The sequence below is a fragment of the Apus apus genome, chromosome 2 (assembly GCF_020740795.1).
Source record: "Apus apus isolate bApuApu2 chromosome 2, bApuApu2.pri.cur, whole genome shotgun sequence".
Taxonomy (NCBI): domain Eukaryota; kingdom Metazoa; phylum Chordata; class Aves; order Apodiformes; family Apodidae; genus Apus; species Apus apus.
In genome coordinates this window covers 88,803,139-88,830,227 of record NC_067283.1, presented here as the reverse complement: position 1 = coordinate 88,830,227, position 27,089 = coordinate 88,803,139, and the positions used below count along the sequence as shown (strand labels likewise).

Here is a 27,089-nt window from a genome sequence, read left to right as displayed (position 1 = left end):
TATTAGATATTAGATATTTTTATTTGGGAAGAATTGGTAACAAATATTTATATTCAGTAATAACACTGCTAGTGCGGGCAATGTAATTCCTTGAAAGCAATCTCACTGAGTCTGAAAGAGTACAGAATTTAATGTATTAGCACCTGCCACTTGTGGAAAAAAGTGAAAGTAACACGGTGAAAAGCCAGTCCTCTCAGGGTGAAGTTGTGAGAAGTATTAGTATCTTGATGGAGGTGATAACATATCCTTGCAAACTCTCAATAGATGGTTACAGTGAGCAAGGGGTAGTGAATAGAGGAGAATAAGTAAAGAATCTTTTAATTCCACTCCCCTTTAACATTTGCTATATTGATAAAGAAGAGTTTGTTGGATTTTTAAGTGCTGAATTTTAATGACAATTTTACAGGATTGCAATAAGCCAAATAACAGAGTGGGAAATGAATTCAGTGTCTCTTGTCCTCGTTTTGAGAACTTTTCACTTACTGTGCAAATCAGTCTTTCACTGGAAGTAAGGTAAACATATCAAACTCTAATACCTCCATAGCCAGTCCTTTTGATATTGAACTCGAATCGAATGTGGCTATAATGTAACTCAAACCTAGTATTTGATAAGAGGCTTAGATAGTATGTATCTATCATCTACCTAGCTGAAAGTATAGATGAAGTATCTCTGCATGCCCTAGAGATCTTTAAAATGTCTAAATCAGAGACAAATTTATAGATGATTTATTTGTGGTGAACTATATCCTGATTATAAAGTAGGTCTTCTCAAAAAACTTGAGAAGGCTGTGTGATTTATTTCCAAATAAGAAGCTTTCTACTTTTACATTTTCACAACAACAACAGCAAAAGATTTTCTTAGAACATGATAAGTTGGAAGCAATAACTATGGCCTGGATTCAAAGCGGAATGCTCAAAAATGCTATTTTCCAAGTCAGTTTCTCAATTAACAGTATTTGCACATTCTATTTTACATGCAATGGCCAATTATGAGCAAATGAATTTGCACAAAGAAGCAGTTTGTCTGTTATAGGTAAGAATCAAAAGCAATATGTCAAACATACATTTGTTCCCAGTTTCAAGTTCATGCCCTTTCACTCCATATTAAACCAAGAAAAAGCAAAGAGCAGCAATTGCTAAAGCAAACAACTTTAATACAAAAAACTTGTAGCAGCAGGCAATAAATCTAGTTCTGTATGGACTCAGGGAACACTAAATTTACTGATGTTGCAAGGGACCGTTTTCCCTGCGGCAAGAAAAGGGCATCGATCAGGTAAGAATCCAGTTCGAAGGGTCGCTCTGTAACGCCCACTCACATGGAGGACGAGACATTTGACTGGGGCTTTGCAGAAAGCGCTCAGTGCTGCGGGCAGTGCAAGGTTCCCGGGAGCAAAACGTCTGCATCACACAAATGCAAATTACCTGAGCACCATTTAGGTTAGATAAAGAATGCTAATAACTACAGAGGGGACTTAGGACATTTAAAAACAATCATGGCACTTGGGTAGCAAGAATAATGGGTGAATACATTTTAGAGTGGACTTCCACACTCCCTGATAGGTACTTCTTCTAGTCTGGACAAGTAAAGCATTATAAATAGGACTTGTAACTAATATGTAGCACTGCATGTTCAAGCACAGGGCTTTATTTCTTCCTTTCAGTCTCAAAAGCAGTCAACTGAATTACTAATACACAAGGTAACTGAGAATCAGGCTCAGAGACTGCCTCTTGATTCTTAGTTTACCATTCACTGAAAAATGTAAAACTTAGACTGCAACTCAGCTATCTGGGGATTTGCTGCAACTCATCCATTAGAGAAGTACACACAGTCAGTGAAGAAACAAAATGAGAAATGGCTAAGAGATTAACTGTAAACGTCTATATTTACTTTTTATTTTGCCTCTACTTTAAGTGATTTAAATTCATTGACTCAATGAATGTTTTTTTCCCCTTATCTATATGCTGAGCAGAACAACTTGATGTTCTAGGACAAGAGGAAATCAGGTCAAGCTGCATCAGGGGAGGTTCAGATTAGATATTAGGAAAAATTTCTTCACAGAAAAAGTGGTGAGGCACTGGAACAGGCTGCCCAAGGAGGTGGTGAAGGCACTGTCCCTGGAAGTGTTCAAAAAATGGGTGGACATGGTGCTTCAGGAGATGGTTTAGTGGTTAGGGGTTGTAAGGCACATCGTTGGACTTGATCTTGAAGGTCTTTTCCAACCTTGAAGAGTCTGTGATTCTGTGTGTGCTCTGTAAATGTATGACAGATGATTCAACACTTCCCTATTTCTTCAACTAATTGTAAGTGAACTCTGCAAGAGATACAAAGTTCTGCAAGGTGAAATCCATTGCTGACTTTGAACCAGTGAACACTGTGATAAATTGGATGTGATGTGTACATGAGCAAGAAAGGTACCAGAAAGAGGAGAAGGTGTTAAGTGGAAAAAAGTGTAGGCATGCTGCACTGTACCTACTATGGATCTTCTAATTCACTGCTTTTAAATAATGAAGGGACTACAGGACAACTTTTTATAAAACTTGAGATGAAAGTAAGGGTGAAATGTCAGAAGGCAGTTTTATCAACAGGATATAGGCTTTTCATAGAATCATAGAACCATGAAGGTTGGAAGGGACCTTAAAGATGAAGTTCTAACCCCCCTGCCATGAGCAGGGAACCCTACCACTAGACCAGGTTGCACAAAACCTCGTCCAACCTGGCCTTAAAACCTCCAGGGATGGGGCATCAACAGCCTGCCTGGGCAACCCATTCCAGTTCCTCATCACCTCATAATGAAGAATTTCTTCCTAATATCTAACCTAAATCTCCCCTCTCTCAGTTCAAAACCATTTCCCCTTGTCCTATCACTACCTTCTCTGATGAAAAGCCCCTCCCCAGCTTTCCTGTAGGCCCCTTTCAAGTACTGAAAGGCCACTATAAGGTCTCCCTGGAGCCTTCTCTTCTCTAGACTGAACAGCCCCAACTCTCTCAGCCTGTCTTCATAGCAGAGGTGCTCCAGGCTTTGGATCATCTTGGTGGCCCTTCTTTGGACCCTCTCCAACAGGTCTGTATCTATATTTTCTCTGGAAAGGTGATAAATTCTGCCACATACAGCTGTCTTTAGTCATCTCTATATATTTTAAGATGTTGTCTTAACCATCTTCTGGCATTCTGTGTGCCTGCCCTATGTCCCATGAATGTCATGCAAGCAGAGCTGGTCCTGGAACTTAAAACTTTGTCTAGACTCCATCACGGGCCTGCCTGTGATGACATTTACAGCAGAAGACTGGTGGGTCTTCCACTAGCTATGTGCCTGCAGGGAGATACAGTCGGGAAACAGCTTAGAGCTCTGTAACTAAAGCTTGCAAGGTTGGTTTGCAAGGCTGTGATGCTGTGGCAGGAAGTTTGCTGTGCCTGTACAGTGGGTGGTTTAATGGCCATTTACAGACTTGCTTATGGAGCTCAGGGACTGAGGTTGTGATGTCATAACTGTACGCATAGGTCTTTCTGTAGATGGGTGCTGGCTACCTTCCTCTGTCCCAGGTTCTTTGGAGGGGCTGTGACAGGTGCTGGATCACTGATCCAGCTGAACACTAACCCCACTAACAAAGTGCTTAACCTTAGGTCAAATCAACTGGGAAATCCTGTGGTTTCACACATGGTTCTCTGGGCGACCGTGGAAGTCATAAAGTACATTTGCAACCAGCAGTGTTTCTGGGACTACTGTGTCTGTTGAAGTAACTAAAAAATGAAGTTTGATCAATTTGTGAGAGGTAGTCCAGGCTGTGTTTACTGCAATAACAGAGACCTGAGACCACCTGACAAGTGAGATCCTAGGGACACCACGCCCTAACACTCCAGAGCATCTGAAACTGTCAAACACCACAGACAAGGCAGTGCAAAATTCTCTGTGTGCTTCTCTTTTTGTGTAATTAGTGCAACAACCATTTTTAGTCCAAAGCCTTTCTAAGTGCCCCTGAAATGACATAATTGCCACCACTTCAGCTGAGGTCAGGAGAGTCAGAAAACTTGAGCATCATAAACATGATTGTAGCTTTAAAAAGGAAGAAGAAAATGCTACCTGCAATCCCTTTCTCCTGCCTCCTCATCAAAACTGTGATCATTCCATGACAGTAACTGCTTTCTCTTTTGCTTGAAATCAACATCAAAGTGAAGGCAATCAAGTAAATGCAGTAAAAGAGATTTTAAATTGACTGACATCTACCTCCTGCTGCAAGCAGAGAAGGCAAATTTTTAGCTAAACTTCTAGAACCCTCATATTGTTGTACATTAGGTCTGATATACTCAATCACACTTTTGCTCAGTATCTTCTTTTTTCTATTTCAGATTATTACTTTACTTTTTGAGGGAATGTGTTTGATGTCCCTAGCAGCAGTAAGCAGATGTAACATCTGCCTAAGGAGAATACACGTGAGTGGTAGAGACAGGGCTTTTCAGACACAGCATAAACTTTTGGCTATAGTGGCTGAATCGCCTTTTCCACTCTACTGTAATCCATGTAATGGAAAAACATTCAGCTTCTGTGCAAATCCTGCTTGAAACTAGGTGTATCTTTTTGTTTGCTCTCAATGGGACAAATACAGTGATGAAACTACTATGCCTCAAACTCTTTTGATGAAGGCATATTAATCACCTTCCCTTTGGCCAGAAGAGTACATAATTTCTTTTATCTCAGCAGTTGTGAAGCTTATAATCTGCCTTCCTCACTGCGATTAGTGACAATTGCATTTAGTCTCCCGTAAATATTGTGTGTTTGTTTTCTTTCCAACTCACTAATTAATTGATACATGTGTAATTCTAATTCACATTTTTCCAGTGTGATAGCAAATGTGATGTTAACTGCTTGGCTGTTCTGTGGAATTTCAATTGACTGCCTCCAAGTTCCAACAAAAAAAAAATGCAAACATCTCCTTTCCGAGCTGTTTTTTGACTGTCTGGATGACTCACCTTATAAAACAAGCATAAAAAAAGAGGAAGTAAACTTTCTTTTTATTTGTCATTCAATTCAATAATCAGAACTGATAGGGAATCTTTTTTCTTCTTTGATTAAAGTAAAATCAGGTTGTCTAATAAATCTTATTTCAAAAGCCTGTATTTTGGAAAACATCCTGAAGCAAATGTCAGAGTGGTAAGAAGTATAGAGAGAAGGATCTGGCCAGATTGAAATGTTTTGATTTTAGTACTTTTGAAGTGTTTCAGTTTCAAGTAATGTCTGTTAATTAATTTCACTGAACTCATGTCTCCAACCAAAACATCAGTTCTAAATTAGAAACTAAAACTCCTCTGACAAAATACTGAGTACAAAAATTTAAAAGATAATTTTTGAAGTATAGAGAAAATTGAATCAGCACTGATTCTTTTGTAACACATTCTGTTTAAATAGATAGGCATTTTCTGATGATAAATACTAAGCAGTTTTAGTAGCAGCCGTTTCCGATGAACCACAAGTGGTACAAAAGTGACCAGAGGTTTTCTCTCACGATGTGTCTACTGTCCACTGCTTTTACTGTTATCCTCAACAGTGGCAAAATGTCCTACCAAGGCATGATGTCTACTTAATTTGTTGCACTCTGTCTACTAGCAAGCAAAACCAAAGCAGAGGCTCATTGTCTTACGAGGTTTACATCAGGACAGATCTTTTGCTTTGACATTGTACAGAGCCTAGTACTAACCCAGAGGAATAACAATAGTAGAAATAACCAGTAAGTTGAATTGATAAATTGAAGTTTGCATAAATCTCAGCATGTCTGTAGTAATTTTACAGTTTCTGTGCCTTGTCCCAAATATTGTAGATCATAGAGGAAAACTGTAATTTAATTATGGAAGGAAGAAAACAGGAGCTGCTTCATTCCAGCTAATCTACTAATGGTAACTGGATTAAAAACCACTGAACTCAGTAGTAAGGCTCCTCTTCTGTTTACTGTATCACCCTGTGAAAAGCAAAATGTTAGGCTGTTTTGGACTGAGGAAGAAAAGCTCTACAAAGGCAAATGTCCTGTACATCCAATTTAAGCTTGATGACTAGAAAAAGTTCTTGCATACTCCTTAGATTTATTCCATGGAACTTAAACACAAAACCATCGCTATGGAAGAAGTGTGGATTTATGGCTTGCTTTATGGCATGGCACTAATCTCATGCTCAGCAACCCAAGACCAACCCTTGGGTGGGGAGATTTGATCAGGAAAATGAACCTCTACAAAACTCGTTTAGCAAGTTAATGTCATTTATTGTGCCTCTGCCAAAAAGCTGGCTGGAGTCCTGCAAGTGCTCTGATGCTGTGGAATGTCACATAGCCACTTCTGGCAAAGTGGCAGATATTATCAGGATGGATTTTGATGAAGGAGCTGCCCATGCAATCTGGCATACACCAAGCCATGTGCACGTGCTCTGCTGAGAACCCTGTTGGCAGTGCTGGAGATTGGAAGTCGTGTGCCAGGTTCAGTGAGCTTCTGACCACCTGAATTTGTGCACAATTTGGCACTCATCTTGTGCTGCATCTGAATTGAGCAAGCTGTCAAAATCAGTAAACATGAAGCTCAAGTGTTCACATCCAGATAGAGTCCATGTCTTTGCATCAGTGGCTGAGCAGATCAGGCTTCAGACAAAGCTTGTTTTCTTCAAAATGTCTGTGGTCAGCAGAGCCCATGTTCCTGTGTGCCTCAAAAGCAATTTGGTCCTTCAGATCTCTCCTGTCTTGCTGCTAGTGGTTTGGAAAAACAGTTGAAGAAGCTGTGCTTTCTACTTTTTCCCTCACCAAGAACAGCAACACTGAGGCAGTGTGAGTAGAGTATTTTCTTCACATCTACCAAAGTGGGCATATTTCTGCACCAGGAACAGTTAGTTCCCAAGCTCATAGAGAGTGCACTTGAAAAGCAGAAGACACAGGATTAAAACAAACAAACAAACAAATAAACAAAACCAACAAAAACCCCTCACACTAACAACAAACAAAAAACCAGCAACATATCAAAATGTTCCACCCAAAAAAAACAGAGCATCCTGGGTCTTAGCCTCTTGGGGAGAAAGTTAAAAGCAATTGCTGTGAGCCCCCTCATTGTTCTCCAGTTACGAAGTTGACAGGACCATTTTCTGTTTGTCTTACATATTAGAAAGACCTCAGGGTTTCTCTGAATCAAATGAGTTATCTATAATCTTTGCAGGGACCATAACATCAGCAGAGGTTGCCAGACAGCAGTGTGTTTTGGCCTCCTCCATCACCACATGGTGCTGGGAAGGGGCCTTGGAAGCAGTGGTGCTGGAATTGTGCCTTGCAAGAAATCCTCTGCACCCTCTTTGGCTTCCCTGTGAGTTCCTGCTGGGATGGACAGGAAGTCACTGACTGAGGACCAGGATCTGCCTGTGACATTTTATTCCTAGTGTATTTCTTCCCCTGAAGAAGTGCCACAAACAGACCTCCAGGGAGAGGACTGACATTGTTTGGCATCTCTCCCATTTCCCTTTTATTTTCCCTTCACTGCAGCATTATAATCTCCTTCAGTCACTTTCACTGAGATGTCTTTTATAACAGATCCCATGGATCCTTTGCCCAATAAACAAAATATGGGGAAGCAGAGCTCTGCTGAAATTATAGAGCAGCCTTCTGGCACTGAACCTGCTGTCATTCCTGGGCCAAGCAGAAGGCTTCTGGACTTTTCCTCTCCATCCAAAGGAGAAATTTATTCTGTAATTAAGGACGGGCAAGAGTGAACTCTGTGCTAATAGCCCTAATCAATTTGTATTATCCCTTGGCCAGGGCTAATCTCTTTAGGTGTGGAACATGCCCGAGTACAGTGTCTCAGACTAAGAGACTGGCTCTTATGGTAACATCACAATTTTTTCTTGAAAAGTTGGAAATAAGACGAAACAGGGAACAATGCATTTACTTTCATACTGGATTCCTTTAATGAGGGACTCAATAGACACAGGCATCTGATGTGTTTCGTGGCACTGAATCAGCAACATATTACAATGCAGGTGTTTGAATCTGTAATATCTGCCTAAGGAGCTGTTAAGTTGAACACAACAAGATCGCACTTGCAGTCAAGACAGAATCTTTGTGTTTTTTCAATGCTTGGTGGCTGGCAATATGAATGATTTCTTAGTTGAGGGCATGAGGTTATGAATAAGTAGTTGTGGTTTTTTAGTGCAGAGCATTTATCACAAAAGATTTACCAGATGTGGGATTGGATTGTTCATAATCTTAAACCAAGTAAAACATTTTTCCTAATAGACTTCTGGCTTCTGCTCATGTTGGTCTTACTGATAGGATCAAGTAGTTTTTTTATCAACTACTTTTGAAGAAGCCATGCTCTTTTTCCACAATGTGTGTTGGAATAGGTGGCATATTGTGATGGGAAAGGAGTATTGTCATATAGAAGCTAAATTCAGAGCAGACTTGTAGAGTAGTGAGACAGGTAAGCTGCAGCACAGCACAGCAATCAGCACTCCTGTGTGTATTTGAGGAGATCCTAAGCCATGAGAGGTAGGCACAGGCACAGATTAAGGCTGCTGTAGTCACTGGGGCTTGTCACATGCTGAAGTTGAAAATACTCTCAAGTGTCCCTCTGGGTAGATATGTAAGTAGTGCACAGGTTTGTAATTTTAACACTTTTTCTATAGCACCACTGACTTTAATCTACCTGTGCTATTCTTTTCCTTTAGAATAATGAATTCTATAAACTCCTGGGGATTTTGGCAGATCTCAATAGCCTAGAAAAATAGGACACAAAATTAATGCAAAGTATTTCTTACTATCCTGACATTCAAGGAGACCATGATTGGTTGAATTTCTGGACACTTACAGACTTTTGCTTTTGCTTTTACATAAGTAGAGATTGATTACAGTAGAAAGCTGAACTATTTGTTTGTGTTGGACAAGAGTCAGGAAGTGCACTCTTTGCATCAATCTATCATAACTTTTCAATAGAAGACCATGATCCAGATGCTTTTGAAAAAGTGCAGGTATGTTACATGGTGATCAGTTAACCTTGGCTGAAATGTCCCTGGGTTTGAAGTCTCCGTGTTAATAAGGCATGGTGAACCAACAGTTATTGGATGATGAGCTTTCACTGTCTGTGCTTAGAAATAATCAGCTGTGGCCATTGGTGCATTTCCATCTGGTACAAAATGCATGTGCAATCAGCTTGTTAGCAGAGAAATTGGGAATTATATGGCTTACCTGGGGTATTCTCAACTGGCAGGAATCACAATATTCGTTTCCTCCTCTTCATGTTATCCATCTTTAGTGACTTTCTTCTATGACAAAAGCCTCCATCTGCAGAAGATGACACTTGATTTTGTTGGCTGTGCACATGATCTAGGCATCGGGCACCGGATCATCATTTATTTCATTGGTAAAGAACATGGGGAAAAAAAGGTAACTTTGCATTAGCTGTCCTAGCAATGCAGTGAACTTATTCTGCAGCAACGTTGGAGAGCAACTGCATCCAGCAATGATACCTACTGCTTTTTGTTTGCTTTGTTTCTATGTTCTAACAAAGACCAAGCAAATGCTGCAATCTCTTTTAGCCAACACATCAAGACTGTGACATCATTTTGCCTTGCCACATTTTCCTCAGGGGTTGGTGATTGTGTTGACAGACCAGGCTGAAGTTATGGTCTGTATAAGCTTGCTCACCTTCTCAGCATCAGCAAAAGAGTACTGAAAATCCTGAAGACTGTGAGAGCATGGACACTGTCTTGTTTTTGTCACATCTTAATTGTTCTTATTCTCTGTTCTTTTGAAGAATGTCTTCTCAAAAACAGTTTCAAGGCAAGCTACATTGTAAAAGTGATCCAGGACATGCGTTCCATTCCAATGTGCTCTAGAGATGCTGCGCTGACTTAATAACATTACTACCATTATCCTTCATCCCCTCCCAATACCTCTGGAATCATTTTGGTAACAACCTGTAATTACAGTCTTTAGAGTGAAGATCAACAGAGTACTCCATCTTTAAAGACTGCATAAAAGGGACTCCAGCACCAACATGATTTGCTGGGTTACCCTTGAAAATTAGTACAAAATTTGGCATGAAGATTCAGGATTTTATCTAGGGCATCTGCAGCATTGTGGTTTAGGTAGACCTGCTTATAAGTAGTGCATAGCATATACTGCAGCCACAAACAACTATATCTTAAGTGTCTGTGAAATGCTATAGCTGCATCAAAGCCAAACTTCAGCACACTGAACATTGTATATCACTCTCATAAACCTTGCTTGAGCATCCATTTGGAAGCCAGAAGTCACTGGAGCACAGCCATGGAGCTGTGCAGCCACCTCCTGACCCCTACTTGCACAAAGTCACTCTAAGAGGGTGAAGAATATTTGATGGAGAGGAAAGTATTAGCTCTGTTGTATAAGCATCCAGTCAGACATCAAGAACATGGTGTATGCTTCTGGGGCATATTCCATGACAGTTGGACTGAGCCTGCAGTGAGGACCAGAGAAGTCCTGGCATGCATCAGTGAGCAGAGGAATGGCAAGTTCATCATTTGAGAGAACCCCCGAAAAGCTTGACTCAGCAAGGATGTTATGGCATGAACATAACTTTCAAGGTGAAGCTTTCTGAGTTTACCAAAGGGAGTTAAGTGGAACGTCTGGGGAGGGGGACTCTATACAGCAGTCCTGTTGAAACTCGCACCAAGCAGCTAAGTCAGATGAGTCAAACAGTTGAATTCACTTACGTTGGTTCTTGGGTGTCAATGAATGTTGTTCAAAGCATTACCTTGAACTCCAATCTCTGCTAGTTATTTACAAGATGAGCAAGGAAGACCCAAAGACCAGATGGAGCTAGGAGGGGGATTTCACAGTGTTGATCTCCCCACAGGCAGTGACAGTAGGCAGGGAGGTTCTGAACACGTAGTGTCTCCCTGGCTTAGTGGCTTGCTTCTCTTCAGAAACTTCATGTTTGGTGCCTTAGGGTGTTTTCAATTGTAAATTTCTGCGAAACTGCCCCTCCTCCATATGTGTGAATGAAATCTGTTGGCTGGCACTGACACTTGGATTCAATTTCAAGAAGTGGAACAAATCCTGCATGCCATAAGAAGGTGGCCTGTGATGCAATGCACATGGGATTCACACAAAGTGTGGTTCATCACAGCATTTAGTTCACACAGCCTTTTCCAAGATTGATTATCCAATGGTATTGCTGATTTGCATCTCCATCCTGTTACAAATGTATTGGACTGCACTGGTTTAGTCTGATTTTTACCCTGTGCATCCAGGCAGTGATTATGCCTGCCTACTTATCACACTAGTTTTGTTGCCACATACAAAAGGAATGAAATGGAGCTGACATTACCTGAGTGATCGATCACTGGAGCCAGGAACTACACCCACTCAAAAGAATTTGTTTGGCCATGAGGGTATTGCAGAGTGAAAAATACCAGAAACTCCTTGGTTTTACATTTTCTGCCTCATTATTCATTTCAGCCACTAAAACAATATGACAGCAGATAAGGAGCTTTGCTGAACAATTGCAGAGTCCAGAATCATACCACTGGTTTTGGGAACCAGGTCTAATGGTTAACTGGTGTTTTTAAAGTCACGTCATATGTCAGGACTGGGAAATGCTAATGCAATGTACTCCAGACGTACTGATCTTTTCTAATTTGAGGAGTAGAAACAAGTCTCTGTGCTGTATGGATGTGATGGTATTCAACTTATAGCATATATTTTGAAATAAAGCACCACAGAATACTCCTCTGGCTGTATGTGTTAACTGAGGTCTGCATTTATGACACTGATTCAGGTGTTAGCAGCTCTGCTGCTGCAGCCATGCACAGGAATCTAGTGAAGTGTTTGGCCTAAAGTTTGTCTTCCATCTGGCCAATATACAGAGTGACAGTGCAAGCCCACTGAGATCACACATTTTTTTCCTCCATCCTGTTATAAATGCCCCCAGTCATGGTGCAGGGGATAGTACTGAAGCAAAGTGTCAGCAGCAGAAAATGTGACTGGACATTTGTAGAGGGAAAGGAAGTTGTAGCTGGGCATTGGATATACTGCCTACCCCAAATATAAGAGAGCGTATCCAAATTAAGCCCACTTCTCCCAAATGTGATATATTTGTGTCACAGCAAGGACATGTGTAATATTCCCTCTGATAGAAATACCAAAAATAGCTAATTTTATATCAATTAACTTGATAGAAGTACTCTTCCATTGTCTCCCTCCACTTCCATTTGCTTTCATGAGAAAGCTATAGTTGTTTTCTCCTAACCCATCTAAAAGATGTTTCAGGGAAGTACAATTGTTTTTACTGATATTTTTAATTCTGTCCAGAAGAACTCTTTGCACAAATGCAAAGTAAAGAGGGAGCTTCTTTTCCTGTTGTCCCTTTTCTCCCTTCATCCTCCTTCTTTCTCCCTTGCAGTATAAATATCAAGGGAAATTAGTGCTGTTAATTCTTCCTGGTTGTGGCAAAGATACCTTCAAAATATGTCACTCCAATGGACAGCTAATAATACAGCAAGAATCCTTGAGTACTAGCATAAAATTATCCACAGAGGAATAAAATTATACTCACCACAAAATCAATGTGACTGTTACATTGACCGACTTTCAGATTTTTCTTCTTAAAGATTACTCAACCTCTGGAGTTTCCCTGAGTGTGCTGATCCTTTTTGTATTATTCTTTTCTTTTTTTTTTTTTTCTTTCATTTTGTTAATAGTCAACTGTTCTTTTAAGTTCAGTAAATTCTTGGCTTGCCAAGCTAAATATTCCAGACAAGGAGCTACTTGTCCAAAGTAGCTCTGCTATGGTAATTCACCCTGACCTTTAAAGCAAGGGGCATTTGAGGTTGTGAAACAAGCCCTGCAGAATGCCTTCACCCCCACTTTTGTGCCATGCCCCTGTGACATGACAGTTATTTATGGACCTCTCATCAAGGTAGTTTTATGGTTGTCGCTTAGGCTACAAGACTGTTTTCATTCCTGCAGAGAGAGAAGGTATGCTTGAAATCAAGTTTTAGATTTAAGTCTGTCTGTGCTGTTATCAAGAGCACAGCTCTGACCTCTTGTTGCTCATGGTATTTCTGTAGCCCCTCTGACACCACTTAGTCCCTTTTGGTCCTGTGGAAGAGCTTTACTGGGCCAGAACGTGCTGATCTGAGCAGCTCTGTGATGTGGACACAACTGCTGCTCCATCTGCCACCACAGGATTTTCTGTGCTCAGCTGTAAACCTCAAAGCTGTTATTTCTCTTCTTTTGTCTTACACCACAGTGGGCAGAATGCCTCAGCAGCTTGTCTACAGGCGATCCACATGGTAGCAGCTACTGTGTTTTGCTAGTCTGAGCAGCTACCGTTCAGCTTCACGAGACTGTCCTGCACGCAGACCTACCCACCTTCTTCCTTCTTCCTTCTCACCTCATGTTTGCAGTCCTGGCTGCAGCTGGGAAGTTGCTGAAGGTCTCTCAGGTTCAGAGCCTGTGGGAACTGGCAGCAGCCCCATATCAAGGCCTTGGTCAACTCAATAAACTCTCTTTTGCCATTTTTGTAACAGTGGTCTCTTCTCAGAGGGAAAAAAAATTAGAGGAAGAAAGAGTAAATCCTAAAGGCTGAGCAGGATAGTTTCTGTTTGTCACTCTTAAAATGAATACAAGTATGCTGTTGTTTTGTTTTTTTTTTCCTTCTGTTCCTTAATTGCTATTTTCAGTTTCTTTAAAACAGTGGAGAAACACTGATAACTAAGCAAGATTAACCATTTTTTGTCATGTTTTGATATGTAGACTGGCTTCAAGCACATCCACAGATCACAGTAGTGATTTTGGAAGCGAGTATTCTGCATGGCTGTGTGCCACAGCCTGTAATCAGGGCTGACTCCTCTTATGTGCATCTGGTCTCAAAACACAGTGGGTTCTGGAGTATTGTTCTTTGTCGTTTTTCTCTTCTGTTTTCAGTAACTGCACTTTGTTTCCTTAATGAGACCAACCTGCAAAATTTGATTGTGGCTGCAGAATATCACTTGTATATGAGCAACCAACTTCCCATCCCTGTTTGCCTTTGGCCCAAGGATTGTGTTTGTAATGGACAGCACTTGTATTTTTGTGCTGTAACATCATCTTGTAAACTCTTTATAACCTGAGAATGACAACCTGGGCTCATGATTTGCTGTGTCTCAAGAGTGAGACATTCCACAGCTCTCCATGCTTCACGTTGACAGTCTTGGCTGTGGGTGTGAGGTAACAATCGCTTCAATCCAGTTAGTAGGTTCAATTGGCAATGTAGTACAGACACTTAGCTAACAGACATGAATATAGAACTATAAAGAGAGTGTGAAATTTTCTTTTAATATGTTTGCATAGAAAATTGTGATTTAAGTTAATTTCTCCCTTGCACAGTTGTTTGTTCATTTACATCTTTGTAATTGCCTTATAAACACCTTTATTCTGTTAAAAATATACTTACATGCTTAACTGTATCTTTGCTGCCCATACTCCTTGTGTGTAAGAAGCCTGACAATTAATGCCAACATTAAATCCACGTGTTTGCAGAAGTGGACCCACAGATGGCTGTTAATTTCCCTTGGCATCCTTATAAACCAGTATGTTTCTGTTATTTTATTTGCAAAATAAACACTATATATTTACTTAATTATATTTGACTTCATAATTTCAGGTTTTGCTTTGGCCTACAAGGGCTCAGGGCCTTTGGGGTAGCTTTCCTCGTTATTAAACAACAGTTATATAGCTGTAGTCAGTGAATTATGCTTGAAGACATGCATATCAGAGAATGCACAGCAGTTTCTATAATAAAAGGAAAACCACACCTTTCCAGTGAAAAATGTGGTTTCCCAAATGGAAAGCCTGAAGTGCAAAATCGGTACCTTTCTTTGATATTTTCTCCTTTCTTTGAATGAATGAATAATGCCTGCATTCTAAAGAGGAACATTATGAGAAAAAGCATTCACAATGAAGTGGGACAGAGATTGTTGCTGCTTTAAATGTGCAGTTAATGTTTGCAATTATTTTAAGGGTAGAAGTGACTTCCAGCAGGGCCTGGTCACACCAGTGACCGTACGCTCATGGACCAAGTCCTGGGAGCTCTCAGGCTTCTCAGCACATGGATGTGTTCATCTCTCACCTCTACATCTTGAGGTGCTTTTCAAAAAAGCCTCCTAAGGTCATCCTTTATTCACAGCCCTCCTCTCAACACAAGGGCCTTGTAGCTGCCTGAAACCATCAGTTGTCCCAGTGCTTTTTATATATATGATTTTCTTTCAATCCCACCTCACGTGATTGTCTTTGGCAGCAACTGTGAACCTGAAACTTTGGTAGTCTGAAATATGTAAAGCACGAGTTCTTTAGCCAGAGTTCCTGCACTGCAGAATTTGCTCCTGAACTTTATATGATGTATTTTAAAATGTAGTGCTGGCTGAAGGAAGCAGGTGATAATCCCATGGCTATTGACAGAATTGGAAGATACATTGTATGCAATCAGCTCCAGATTTGCACAACAGTTTTAATTACATGGTAAATTCAATTTATCAAGTTTTCATATTTATGCTTTGACTGTTCATCATCAGGTTCCTGTCTGCATTTTTGAAGGGGTCTTTTTTGGTCTGGTCCAAGCTCTGCTGAACTTCTCTGATTTGTTGGCTATGTCACTGTAGTTGCAATGCTTTGCTGCTTTTTTTTTTCTTTTGCGTTTTTATGCTCTGAAAGTAACATCTTTTTCTTTATCTTTTTTAAAGATAAAGACATTCCCTGCTGATACATCTAATCCTTTTTTCGATCCTTTTACAACAGTACCACAGTTTTCTGTAAGTAGAACATGCAACTAAAAAGCTGTGTATTTAACACAATTCCAACTGATTTTTTTCAACAGTGTCAGAAAATTAAGCGCTAAGCAATCCTAAAAAAAAAGATTACTTCGAAGCAGAAATCAGAGTGAGAATCAGTTGAATATTCCCATTGTGCAATAATTAACTTGCCTGCGATCAGACCTTGCTGCTTACTAGACAGAGGACTAAGAGTGAAATGTCAAGGCTCACCGTTAATGTGCTTGGTCCCAAAGTGTTGTTCAGTTCAGGATTGTAGAGGCCATCTGTGAAGCTCCGTAGCATCTTTCCAAGGAGCAATAAGGGAATGGGAAGACTTAGTCCTCTGTCTAGCAGTTGCATGGCCTCCTGCCTGAAACAGCCTGCTGTGCCATCACAAAAAGATATTCATTGAATTTACATCTGAATTTTAAGGAAGAATTATACTTTGTGTGCTGATGACTACAATGGTATCCTTGTATAAACTCCTATGTTTACTTAATAACTTGAATCAAGCATTGAACTTAATTCTTGTTAAACTTTCACAGAAGTTGAGATGTAGGGGGCTGGGTAAGGTAAACTACATACAAACAGGAAACAATTATTTGACAAGCTAAAAACTAAATCCAATCCGAGTCCTACTTTAAGGGCAGAGGCATTCTGCAATAAGTATGACAAAATTATGTACTCTATAAGAAACATTCTTCAATTATTTTTCTAAGCTTACAGTTTTTTAATTGCATTCACAAAATTAAGCATTTCAGACTTCAACCTTGACTTTTACTGGAAGCAGCAATCTGTTTCTGGCATATAATCATAGATAAGTAACCTCAATGACTGTTGGGCCATGTGCAGCAATTACCTGCATTTAATGTTTTAAAGAAAGAGACTTTTCTTTCACAATAAACCTGTTTATGCGCTTTCATCTAAATATTGTTTTTCTCCAAATAGGTATTTTAAAGCCAGACTTAGTTAGGCTCCCCAGGCTGTATCAGTGCCACTTTTGAGCTCTAATTAATGGTATAAAAAAATACACAAAGTAGACCACAGCAACTTTTCACTAGCTCGGCCAATTTCAGATAGTATAATAGTGGTAAAAGCAAAGCCAAAGTTACAGTGTTTGTGTCTTTCATTGTGCTACTTCATATAAGCAGAAAATATGCCCAGAATAGCTTTCCCACAAGTTAGTGATGATTGTCAGGAAATAATTTTTCTGCCTGTGACAGTTATGATGACGGCAAAACTTAGGAGGGCTATAAAAATATTTTTTTATCATTGTGCGGGGACTGAACTTTAAAATCTAAACAGAAGTTTCCCTGACATACTTACTCACAGAAATTTCCATTGTGCAGAAAATGGCTGTTTTGTGGCAAATTCAAATGTTGAGATTTTTGTTATGCTCTGTCAGGAGAGAAGCAGCAAAGTAAAATTCAAACTAATCTTTCTGAAATCCCCTCTTCTCCCATCAAGTCCCATTTCCCTAGGCAGAGTGGAGCACAGAATCCAGATCAGAAATATTTAAATACAATACATTACAATACCTGTGTAGTGGTGTGTGTCATAAGACTCCATACATTCCTTTTAGTGAGTTACATTTGAGTATTTGTGGTAAACGAGCAGTTACCTAGAGGACTGCCTAAAGATGGGGAAACAATTTGGAAGGTTAATTAGACTTGGTCCTGTGTTTCACTGTCCTCCATCCCAGCCCAAAGAGATGTACTTCAGCCCAGCAGCATTTCAGTCCATCCTGATGCTCTGCCAAGGCCTTGAAGGGACCTGCACCACAGGTGGGAGCTGTGAGGGAAAGGTCTAGATCAGTGCTAGGACTTGCAGGCAGACCTAACTCTGAACGTTCTCCCATCGCACACAGTTCCAGATGGTGTGGTATCTGTTAATCTTTTTCCTTGTTTGTTTGGTCTTTTTTCTTTTTCTTTTCCTTTCTTCCCCTTCCCTTTCACTTTTGTTTTGTTTTTGTTTTGCTTGGAACAAAACATCAAGGGGAAAAAAGTTGTCAACAGTGACATCTGAAAGGCTTTGCCTTCTATATAGGGCTTCTAATTTGGTGGTGTATATGCAGTTGTGTTAATTTTGTCAGAGGAAAAATTAGGGAGTGTGGTTGCCTGGAATGTTTAAAAATAATCTTCACACCAGGAATCCCTTTGAATTTCAGAGATTCTGTAGAGAAATGGGAAGCTTGATGACCATATTCTCAGGCTGGTATGAGTCACATAGATTTAAATTAATGACATTATATCTGTTTAGATCAGTTAAATATTTGGCTCAAACATGCTGTGCAAGCATATATATATATATAAACATGCTTTGGATACATACTGTAAAAACATTATCCAGAGCAAATATACTTTAGGACTCAGGGCAAACCTTCAGCAAGTATAATTTGTCATTGCTGTGCTGGTTTCAGTAAGGCTGGGAGAATTTACGTAAGCCTCACAGAATGGTGCCTCCTTCTCATGTCAGAAAGTAAGATCTGGAAGTCCTCAGAGGACAGGGATGCTGTATGATGAACAACAAATTTGATACTTCTGCACCTTGTAAGGTTGAGTTTTAAAAGCTGAATGACAGAGAAGTTTGAACAGGTTGTATTAGCCAGTATTTACACACATCATCGGTCAGGACTAGAGGGAGAGTTTCTTCATTTGGTTTTATGTTTTCCATTTTACTAATTTTGTGGAATTCGTAACATTCCTTTTACTTCAGAGGTTGTTTTGGAGCATATCAGATGTGTTTAGCTGAAATGTGAGCAGATACGTGTTAAAAAGTGACAATAAGCAAGCAAACTTAACAGAGACATTTTTTTCCTGGGCTGAAATAATTGTCCCACTGATTAAACCAAGTTGTTTAGGTTTGGCATTGATCCTGTGTGGCTTGCAGAATTTGAGAAATCATTAAGACAATGAAAAAAATAAAGTTGCTATTCAGATAGCTACTTCCTTATGATGGTGACTTTTCTACTTCCCTGCCTTAAAGTCTGAACCAAGTTCAGAAGAAGAAGTTGTCAAGAAAGAAATGAAGCTGATACCAGTAGAAGAGTTTCCTATGGTCCTGATGCACTGACAACCTGCATTTGCTCTATGCTCTTCCCAGGTCAGGGTCATACGTGTCCCACAGCCACTGGTTTGGCATGAGAAATAGTCCATACCAAAAATCAAGAGAGGGCTGGTTTATTTTCGTGGATCCTCCCTCTCCATTTGTATAGGTTGGCCTCACCTCTGCTGTAACACTGCAGCCCCGATACCCCTCACCTGAAAGACCGGAGATGTTTGCTTGCTTTTTGTCTTAAACTGGTACTTCCAATGTTGCTTAAACATTGCCTGTCACTAGATAGTGCAACAATATTTCTCTCGAGGCTTGTTCCAGTTAGCAAATATGGGAAAGGGGTGGACACTGTGAAAACTTTTACAAGCCTGGACTCCTGGCTGTTAGAAAACACAGGGTAGGCAGAAGACCCAGCAGCAAATAGGGTAGGATTTCTAAAGAACAGTCCAGAAATCACGTGTGGTCAGTGTTCGGTATTATTTTTAGGGAAAGCACAATAATGATAAGCAGCATTCTCCAAGTTTATTATGTATTTTATCCAAATGCTGCCAGTCCTGTATGTGGAGTTTCATCTCACATAGTGCATGCTGCCATCAAGCTTGTCCCTCAGGCACAGCTCTGAAAGAGCCATCAAAAGAAGTGCCTGTTCTACATCTACGGAGGTTTCACTGAGCAGCTATAGCTACAGCCTCCCTTTTGTTCCTGTTAGTAGTTGTTGTTACTGAGTGACAATGAATTGAAGGGGACTAAGAACACTAGAAGTTAATCTACTTTTTTTTTTTTCCTTTCTGTGTCTGTATATATATTTTTGTAGGCAGAATTTACAGACAGCAAATTACAATGCTGTGTGGTGCAGTCGTCTCCTAAGATAACACCGCTGACTCCATCGCCTGTGCTGAGATCTTTGGCAGAGACTATACCAACTCCAACAGTCCAGACAGTGTATACGTCGCATAAACCAGTTTCACTGGCAGACAGGTACTGTGCAGTTCTTTCACAGAAATACCATGATGCTTTCTACATTAAAGGAATCAGCTTTGTTTCTCTTTTTCTGTCATAATTACCATAAAGTGCCATTTCCTTTGATATCGAAAGATTTCTCGTTGCTGCTTGACACCTACTTCAGAATAGATGGGTTGTGTAAAGAAATAGCTATAACTCATATCGCTCAGATTAAAAAAACAGCAACTACCTTCATTAACTGCTGCAGCCAGCAGCATCCCATTTCTGTGCCCAATGGCCTGGAGAGAAAGTGTTGTGCAGATTTTTATCGGGCAACTTATTTTGTCTGAACCACAAAAGTTTTCTTTTAATAATTGCTGTTTCAATTTGTTTTCTGAAGTTAAATATCCATGGGGGAAAGCTGAGGTTGAGAAATGTCTGCTCTTTTAAATGAGAAGCAGGCACTGGTTTTCTTTCATTTTCCTCTTTTTTTTTTCATTTTTTTTTTTTTCTTTCTTTTTTGTGTGATGTCAAGCTACAGTGCTCTTTCTTGGAGTTTCTCAGAGAAACAACAAGCCATCCCATCTTTCCACAGGCAGCCTGCTTTCATTTTTCTGTTCTTCCATCCTACCATTTTTGCATGCTGGCTTCTTATTGTAGAAATTAATAAAAGCTGAATTTCCCATGCTGATAGTATACCGACTACAGCTGTAGGAGTGGATATACTCAATGCTTCTGGAGCACAAAGAGTCCTAGGCTTATGTTGAAGAGAAAAATATTTCTTTGGCATCATAACAAATGAGGTTTTTATAGGTTTACTCACAGTCAATTCATGTTTTCATTTGCTAATCACTTTTTGCAGATGGTTTAACTGCACCTGCACACTTGTTCAATGTTGCTAACTCATCTAAAAATTTATTGGTCCAGTGAAAATAGAATTCTGAAGCTGTAGCATTGAACTCAGCTTCTGTAGGATGTCTTGAGCAGAAGAAGGTGTTTCCAGCCCTGCTTGTCCATGAATGAGCTGCAAGATTTCTGCACTACAGTTTAAATCTTCAAACTGTTTCACAAGCATTAGATACTTAACTCTCAGAACAACACAGTGAATGTTTTATTTTTTTCCCCACACTATTTATTAAGAAATGGAATCCCTAGCCCAGGGCATTCCCAGTGTTGCAGAGCCTGCAAGCTCTGAAATTATTTGGTGTGTGAAAGCAAGGGCTTTGGGCTCTGCTTCCCACACCTTGATGTGTGCAGTACTGTCCCCCAATATCAGACCATGCTGAGGAGCAGAAGGCTGTAACACCAGTGTTTTGTGATGGCATTTACTGTAGCTGTTTCATTTTTAGAGTCCCAGTCCAGCATCATTTGAAGTCAGTAGCCTTTAACAGGAGTGACATTACATCCCAAAACTGCTTTGCCCTGTGCTTCTTTTATGTCCTTTTCCTGCCTCTGTTTGCTCTTCAAAAATATCAAGCAGTACTTGTTTTTGAATCAGCCATCAGTTATCAGCCATTGCACTGAATCGAGTTTGACCTTTTTCTCCCTCCTTTGGTATTTTGAAAATGTTAATTATTTTAAATTGAAATCTGAGACTTGTTGTTCCCATAATTGGCTGTTTGTGCATTCATTACACAGCGCTGAGACTCTGAGGCGTGAACTTGAGAGAGAGAAAATGATGAAAAGACTCTTGATGACAGAATTATGAAATTCGCACTTCTATCAGATGGAGAATGGATTGGGGCCTTTCATGTGCCTTCTGTCTGTTTACATTCCTCTGCTTCTGTGTACTCAACATAACGCATCGGGAAAATGTGTGATATTCCTGACTCGCCTGGATTCACCACGGTTGGTTAAAACTGAGTCTCAGCTAGACTGTAACTTGAAGGAGTTCCTTTATTCGTTTGCTGCTGGGAAATAAACCTTCAATCCTTTATCTCTCCTGAGATTTTATACTATTAACACAATTTCAGGTTTGGTTCTGGTAAATCTAGGGCAAAAAGGATCAGCAAGGAGCATACTGATTTCTATTGGGAAACACTGTTCTGTACATATGTTAATAAGTGCACAGAAATTAATGTTATGCAGAATATTTTGATAGTAACATAGAAAATATGTCATTTTGTACAACTGAAAATTGCAATGAGCTACTGCTATTTGTTAAATAACCATTTTTAAGGCAGAAGAATGATTATTACATGCTAACCCCAGGACTGTTAGTCTCCACAGAAGAATAAACGGTTGTCTTATTAAATTCCTAATCTTAATCTTCACTCAGAGATATAAATAGCTGCAAGGGGGAAAGACACCCCACCATACAGGTATTTACACCCAACACTCCCTATAGTTTGTCATCTTGACCTAAACCTTCAAGTAAACCCTACTGTATTTCCATTAATGAAAAAAATCCGTTGTTTAAAGTAATTTGCTACTGACTTTCTAGCTTGATACTGACTTTTTTTAACTAAGGGACAAGTTTTACCTTCTTCAGATTGCCTAGGCATTAGGGCTTGCCCACACTCAGGCAGCTTCTGCTCCAGCACTGAAGGTTGCAGAGCTTCAGCTGTGTGGATGTAGCTCATCCAGGGAAGATTTTTTTTCCTCCCTGGGTAGATAAACCACCTTCCTGACTGACATGGATTGACCGATCACTTTAAATAATAGTAACGATGATAGTTTATAGCATAGCTGTGTCTATACCCATTTCTTCATTCTACTAACCAGCACGTGTGTACTGGCAAACCTGGGGAGGTTATGCTTGGCCACACGTCCTGCTCACCTCCAGCACACAAGCAGCCTCTACGTTCAGTGGAGCTATCTCAGGCATCAGGTGGGGTGGGTGGTCCAGCACTAGCAGAACCATAGCCCCAAGGAGGGTGTTTATTGTATACAGGTAATGCTACCAACCGTTTCCTAGGGAAAAAAAAAAAAAAAAAAGAAGAAGAAAGAAGTTCTCCATTTCCCCTGGTTCAGTAGTGCACGGTCATCTAGAAAGCTACGAACAACTGACTGTTAGCTACAAGGTACTCTTCCAACAGAAAGCTTTTGTGCATTTTGTATGGCTGAAGATGTCTATTTTTCTGTTACTCTGTACACTTTGTTCTCTTGTTTGTATTAAGATAAAAGATCTGCCCATCATTTGATACTGATTATGATGGCTTTATGTCAGCTTAAGCAGTTTGTTTGTGTGGAGGCTGGGAAGTGACTGCTGTGAGACTGGGTTTTCTTCAGAGTTGGGTTGTGTTCTTTTTCTGAAATGAGAATTCTTGAGAGCACCGTAGGACTGTGGATTGCAATATGGGCATATAAAATGACTCGTCTATTTTATATTTACTAGGACAAGAAACTAGTATTAGACTCGCCAGTTAAATTCACCAAACCCAAACCTGTCTGGTTGCCATAAAATGGAGCAAAATAAACAACACAAGTTTTGGGTAGAAACTCACAATACAAAATGCAATGAAGTAGCTAAATAAAAGCAATGGGCACAAGCAGCCAGAGAAGCACACCTGGAATGCAGGTTCCGGAGTGCTCAGGTGACCCTGCTGGGTAACCAGATATGACTTGTACACTGCCCACCTTTTAGTTACAGTGCCAGGACATTTCTGTTCCTTATGTTTTGATGTACCACTCCATCAATCCAAGGCTATTAAAACTGGATTAAGAACATTAAATCCCTGTGAAGAAATAAGAAAGGAGAGGAAAATGCAACAGACACAAAAGGCTGCATCTTCTATGTCCTCTTTTCTCACCACTTCCCAGAAGGTGTTGGGGGAAGGGAGAAGCAGCAGCACATTTTGTCTGCACCCAAGTAAAAGTGAGCATTGTGAAGAACAATTAAAAAAACTGACAAACAAACAGAACAAAATAAAAGAAGAAATAAAATATTTTTAATTAGAGGTGCTGTTTTGGGAGCAGAAAGCAAAGTAAGGTTGAGAATGGCATTCCACTCTAGCTGAATCTGGTCTTCTGACTGCTGTTAGGCAACCCCCGCTTGTATGTGAACTGGTGGCAGTTTCATAAAATCATTGTCAAGGAAAAACAGAAAAAAACAGATCTGAATGCACACTGCAGTTGTACTGATTGCCACGGAGTGGACTTTGGGAACCCCACAATATGTCTTCACACTTGGGGGCAAAGAGATCCAATTACCCACATTAGGGCAGTCTGGTCATATAAGCAAAAGCCTTTAGCAAAACCAAATGCCTGACTCAGACCAGCCCATCAGATGTTCTGGCTCATAAACAAGCTATCAGTTTATTTAAAATGCAATGTTTTGCTCCTGTTGTATAAAAAATCTTTAGCTGAAATAGCCAGAACTGGAAAACATGAAACTTGAACCAAGGTTACTTTACAGTGCCCAAGTCTTTATAGATGAGGCATGCCTTGACATAGCTGAGGAAGAGCTGAGACTCTTCCCTCCTTGGTTCCCACCAGGAGCCGACCGAAAGGCTTGTGTGCCCACTTAGTTCCTGTGGGATGTTTTCCACAGAACGACCCCAAGTACCTTGCCTTGTCTTGTTTTAGTGTCTTATCCACTGGCTGCCACTGTTCCCTATTCTGCAGTCTAATGGAGCTTTATTAAAACTGTTTTACTGATATCAAACTAAGCTTTTAACTGCAGAATGTCATCACCTTGTTCTTTCTTACTACGTACCTTCTTCAGCCATGCTTAAGCATCTCAGTTTTCACATCCTCTGAATAAACACTCCTGCCTCACCTCTGTTTGGGAATTACAGTGTTAGGACACCTGTTACCCAAAACTACTTTAAACAAGACAATGTCAACATGAACATATACTGAGGGGCAGATAGTCGAGATTTGCCCCTAGACTTTAACTGTACAGGTGTTAAAGGATACTCTGCCTGAGGGTATGTCTGTATAATAGTGCAGAAGTATCTGAGCTAGCTTTAATGAGCTTGCGTGTGTAGTTGTGGCAGCATGGAGCCCAGCACAGGCTATCATTATCATGTACATTGAGATGTGTAAAGACAACGCATTTGAACAGCGGCCTTCTGAAGCATGGTGTCCAGAGCAGGTGACAGGAACAGGTGACTGAAAGGAGTTTGCCTCTTCAGCTTTCCTGAGAAGGGGTTCATCTCACCTAAGGTTAATATGCCCAGCTCTCACCTGAAGAGAGACCAAAGGAACTGCCTTCTGGAGGTGCCTCTGACTTCAATGTCTACCTTTATAATGCTTAAAGTTAAGTGAGATGAATCCTGCTCTCCATCCCTCTGGTTAGGTCTGCATTGCAAACCCTTGCTGACATGGCTACATCGTCCGGGGTGCTTTGAGGTATCGACATAGCACTGCCAGCAAAAGCCTTGCACGTTAGGTGTACGTTTACTGCCAGAAAAACCCTGTTGTCAGAACAGCTTTTAGCCGTCATGGGGTGAGCAGAGAGCTGGGGTAACTTACTGTGGCACAAGCATGGAGGCTTCCCTGTAGTTGTGCCCAGTTTGGGAGCAGCTGGTTGATGAAACCTCCACTGTAGCCCCAGTGGCAGTGCCTATCAGGGGTAGCCCTGGCTCTTGACAGTGCCTCGAGTGATGCTGTGACCCGGTCAGCAGATCCCAGCTTTCCAACGTGAAGTCTGTAAGCACCAGAACGCAATGTTGTCCTGTTTGGGTGATTCCAGCAAAATTTATTGGCCATTTAAATAGCTATGCAAGGAGTTAAATATTTTCTCTTATTGCGGTCTCTCATGACAGCCAACCAGTTGTGCTTCGTTTCTGTGTGGTTCTGGTGTTTTCACTATTTTGTTTTAAAAGGAGAAACCCGATTTTCTTTAGAAATGTTGTTTGAGATCCCACATCTCTATCAAATCCCACAGTGTGTGCAGACTTTTCATGTTGCAAACATGCATAGCCCCTGAAAGTGCAATGTTTGAAAATTAACTCCTCCAAAGTTTCAGTTTGTGGCTTCACAACTCTCTTGCAACAGGAGGCCTATGTGCCCATTTGAAACAGAGCTGGCAATGCAGTGAAGTGCTTCGTTGGAGGCAGCATCATGTTTTGTTTGAACAGTTTACAAATATCCTTTGTTTTTATTTCTTTTTTTTTTTTTAATGAATACATTTCTGGTTCATTGGCTACAAAAATCTTCTCTTAATTATGCAATGGAATATTGTTTCTTTTTTTCTTTTCTTTTTTAAATGTCCTGATGTTCAAGGAGTTTGCAATAAATATACTGAGGGTGATCTGTAATTGCATGTAAGATCAGCCTTGCAACTGTGTTTTGTAAAGTTAAGTGCCGTAAAAGAACCTGCAGATGACGTGGAGAAGGAGGGAAGGGAGAGAGCAGGTGGAGGAGAAGGCTTCTTTGGCAGCTGCAGCTTGGACTGGTGGGTAGCAGCTTTGAAGTAAGATTGCTCGCACCATTACGTTTCATTTGAGTAGCAGCGTGTATCATCAGGCAGTGTATGATGGCATTTTGTTGAAAACATGCCTAGAGAGAAACTTTTACGGCTCAGCTGTTTACCTGTTCCTGTATTCATGCCTGCAATAAATGAGATGAAAAATAAATCCCAGAGTCTGAGCAATTTGTAGTCAAAGCAGTCATTTAGGAGGCATGGGGCCGTGTGTTGATTAAAGGAAACATCTGGTTGCTAATAAAGTGGATCCACATTCATTAAAAATAAATAAATAAATAAATGAATGAATGAATGAATAAATAAAAGCATCCTAAGTTAAAACCAGATAATTTCTTCAAAAATCCCAGAGGGTTTTCTCCAACTTAAAGTTACAGACCAGCATTGTAGGGTCAGTCATCTGTTGGGTCTTTAGTTGGGGTGCGCTTTGCTGAATCCCAGAGCTGGAAAAACACTGGAAGGATTCAAGGTAGAGAAACATGAAACGTGGCGAGTTGCTGGTCTTTCAGCTGGGGCTCAGAAGGTGGCCAAAAGCATAACTGGAGTGGAAGGAGGGGGGAGAAATCTTCCTTTTCACAGAGAGCTGAGAGACCTCAGGTTATTAAACTGCTCCATGAAGGAAAACTTTAAAATAACCCCCCCAAAAAAAATGAACCAACCAACCAACCAAACACCAAACCAACCAACCAAACAAAAAAGCAAACAAATCCTGTTAGTTGTAAATATTTTTTGCTTTAACACAATTAAAACATTTGACTCAGACTTTTGCCCTTGATTTTGCCATTCTTTAAATGTCTAAATGAAAAGTTGCTTCAGAATGAAGCATTTCCATTTTCCTTTGTTGAAAGATCACTAAATCAGGACGTTTTTGATATTAACTTTCCCAGAGCACCAATTAAATGAAATCCCAGTAACATTCACCCCATTTTCTGAGGTTG

General features: G+C 40.3%; 1 protein-coding gene across 5 annotated transcripts in view; it reads left to right on the top strand.

Annotated features, from left to right (window-relative positions):
- Positions 1-26,301, top strand: part of EPB41L4B (erythrocyte membrane protein band 4.1 like 4B) — a 183,477-nt gene extending 157,176 nt beyond the window's left edge. For 3 of the 5 annotated variants that reach the window (XM_051609700.1, XM_051609698.1, XM_051609703.1), the window contains 3 exons: positions 15,717-15,785; positions 19,654-19,817; positions 21,420-26,301. In XM_051609700.1, the coding sequence (XP_051465660.1) occupies positions 15,717-15,785; positions 19,654-19,817; positions 21,420-21,489 (303 nt within the window). In that variant the 3' untranslated portion in view covers positions 21,490-26,301. Of the gene's footprint in view, positions 1-9,265; positions 14,563-15,716; positions 15,786-19,653; positions 19,818-21,419 lie in introns of those variants that run through there. The other 2 variants (XM_051609699.1, XM_051609701.1) reach the window with 2 other exon arrangements.
- The last annotated feature ends 788 nt before the right edge of the window (positions 26,302-27,089 follow it).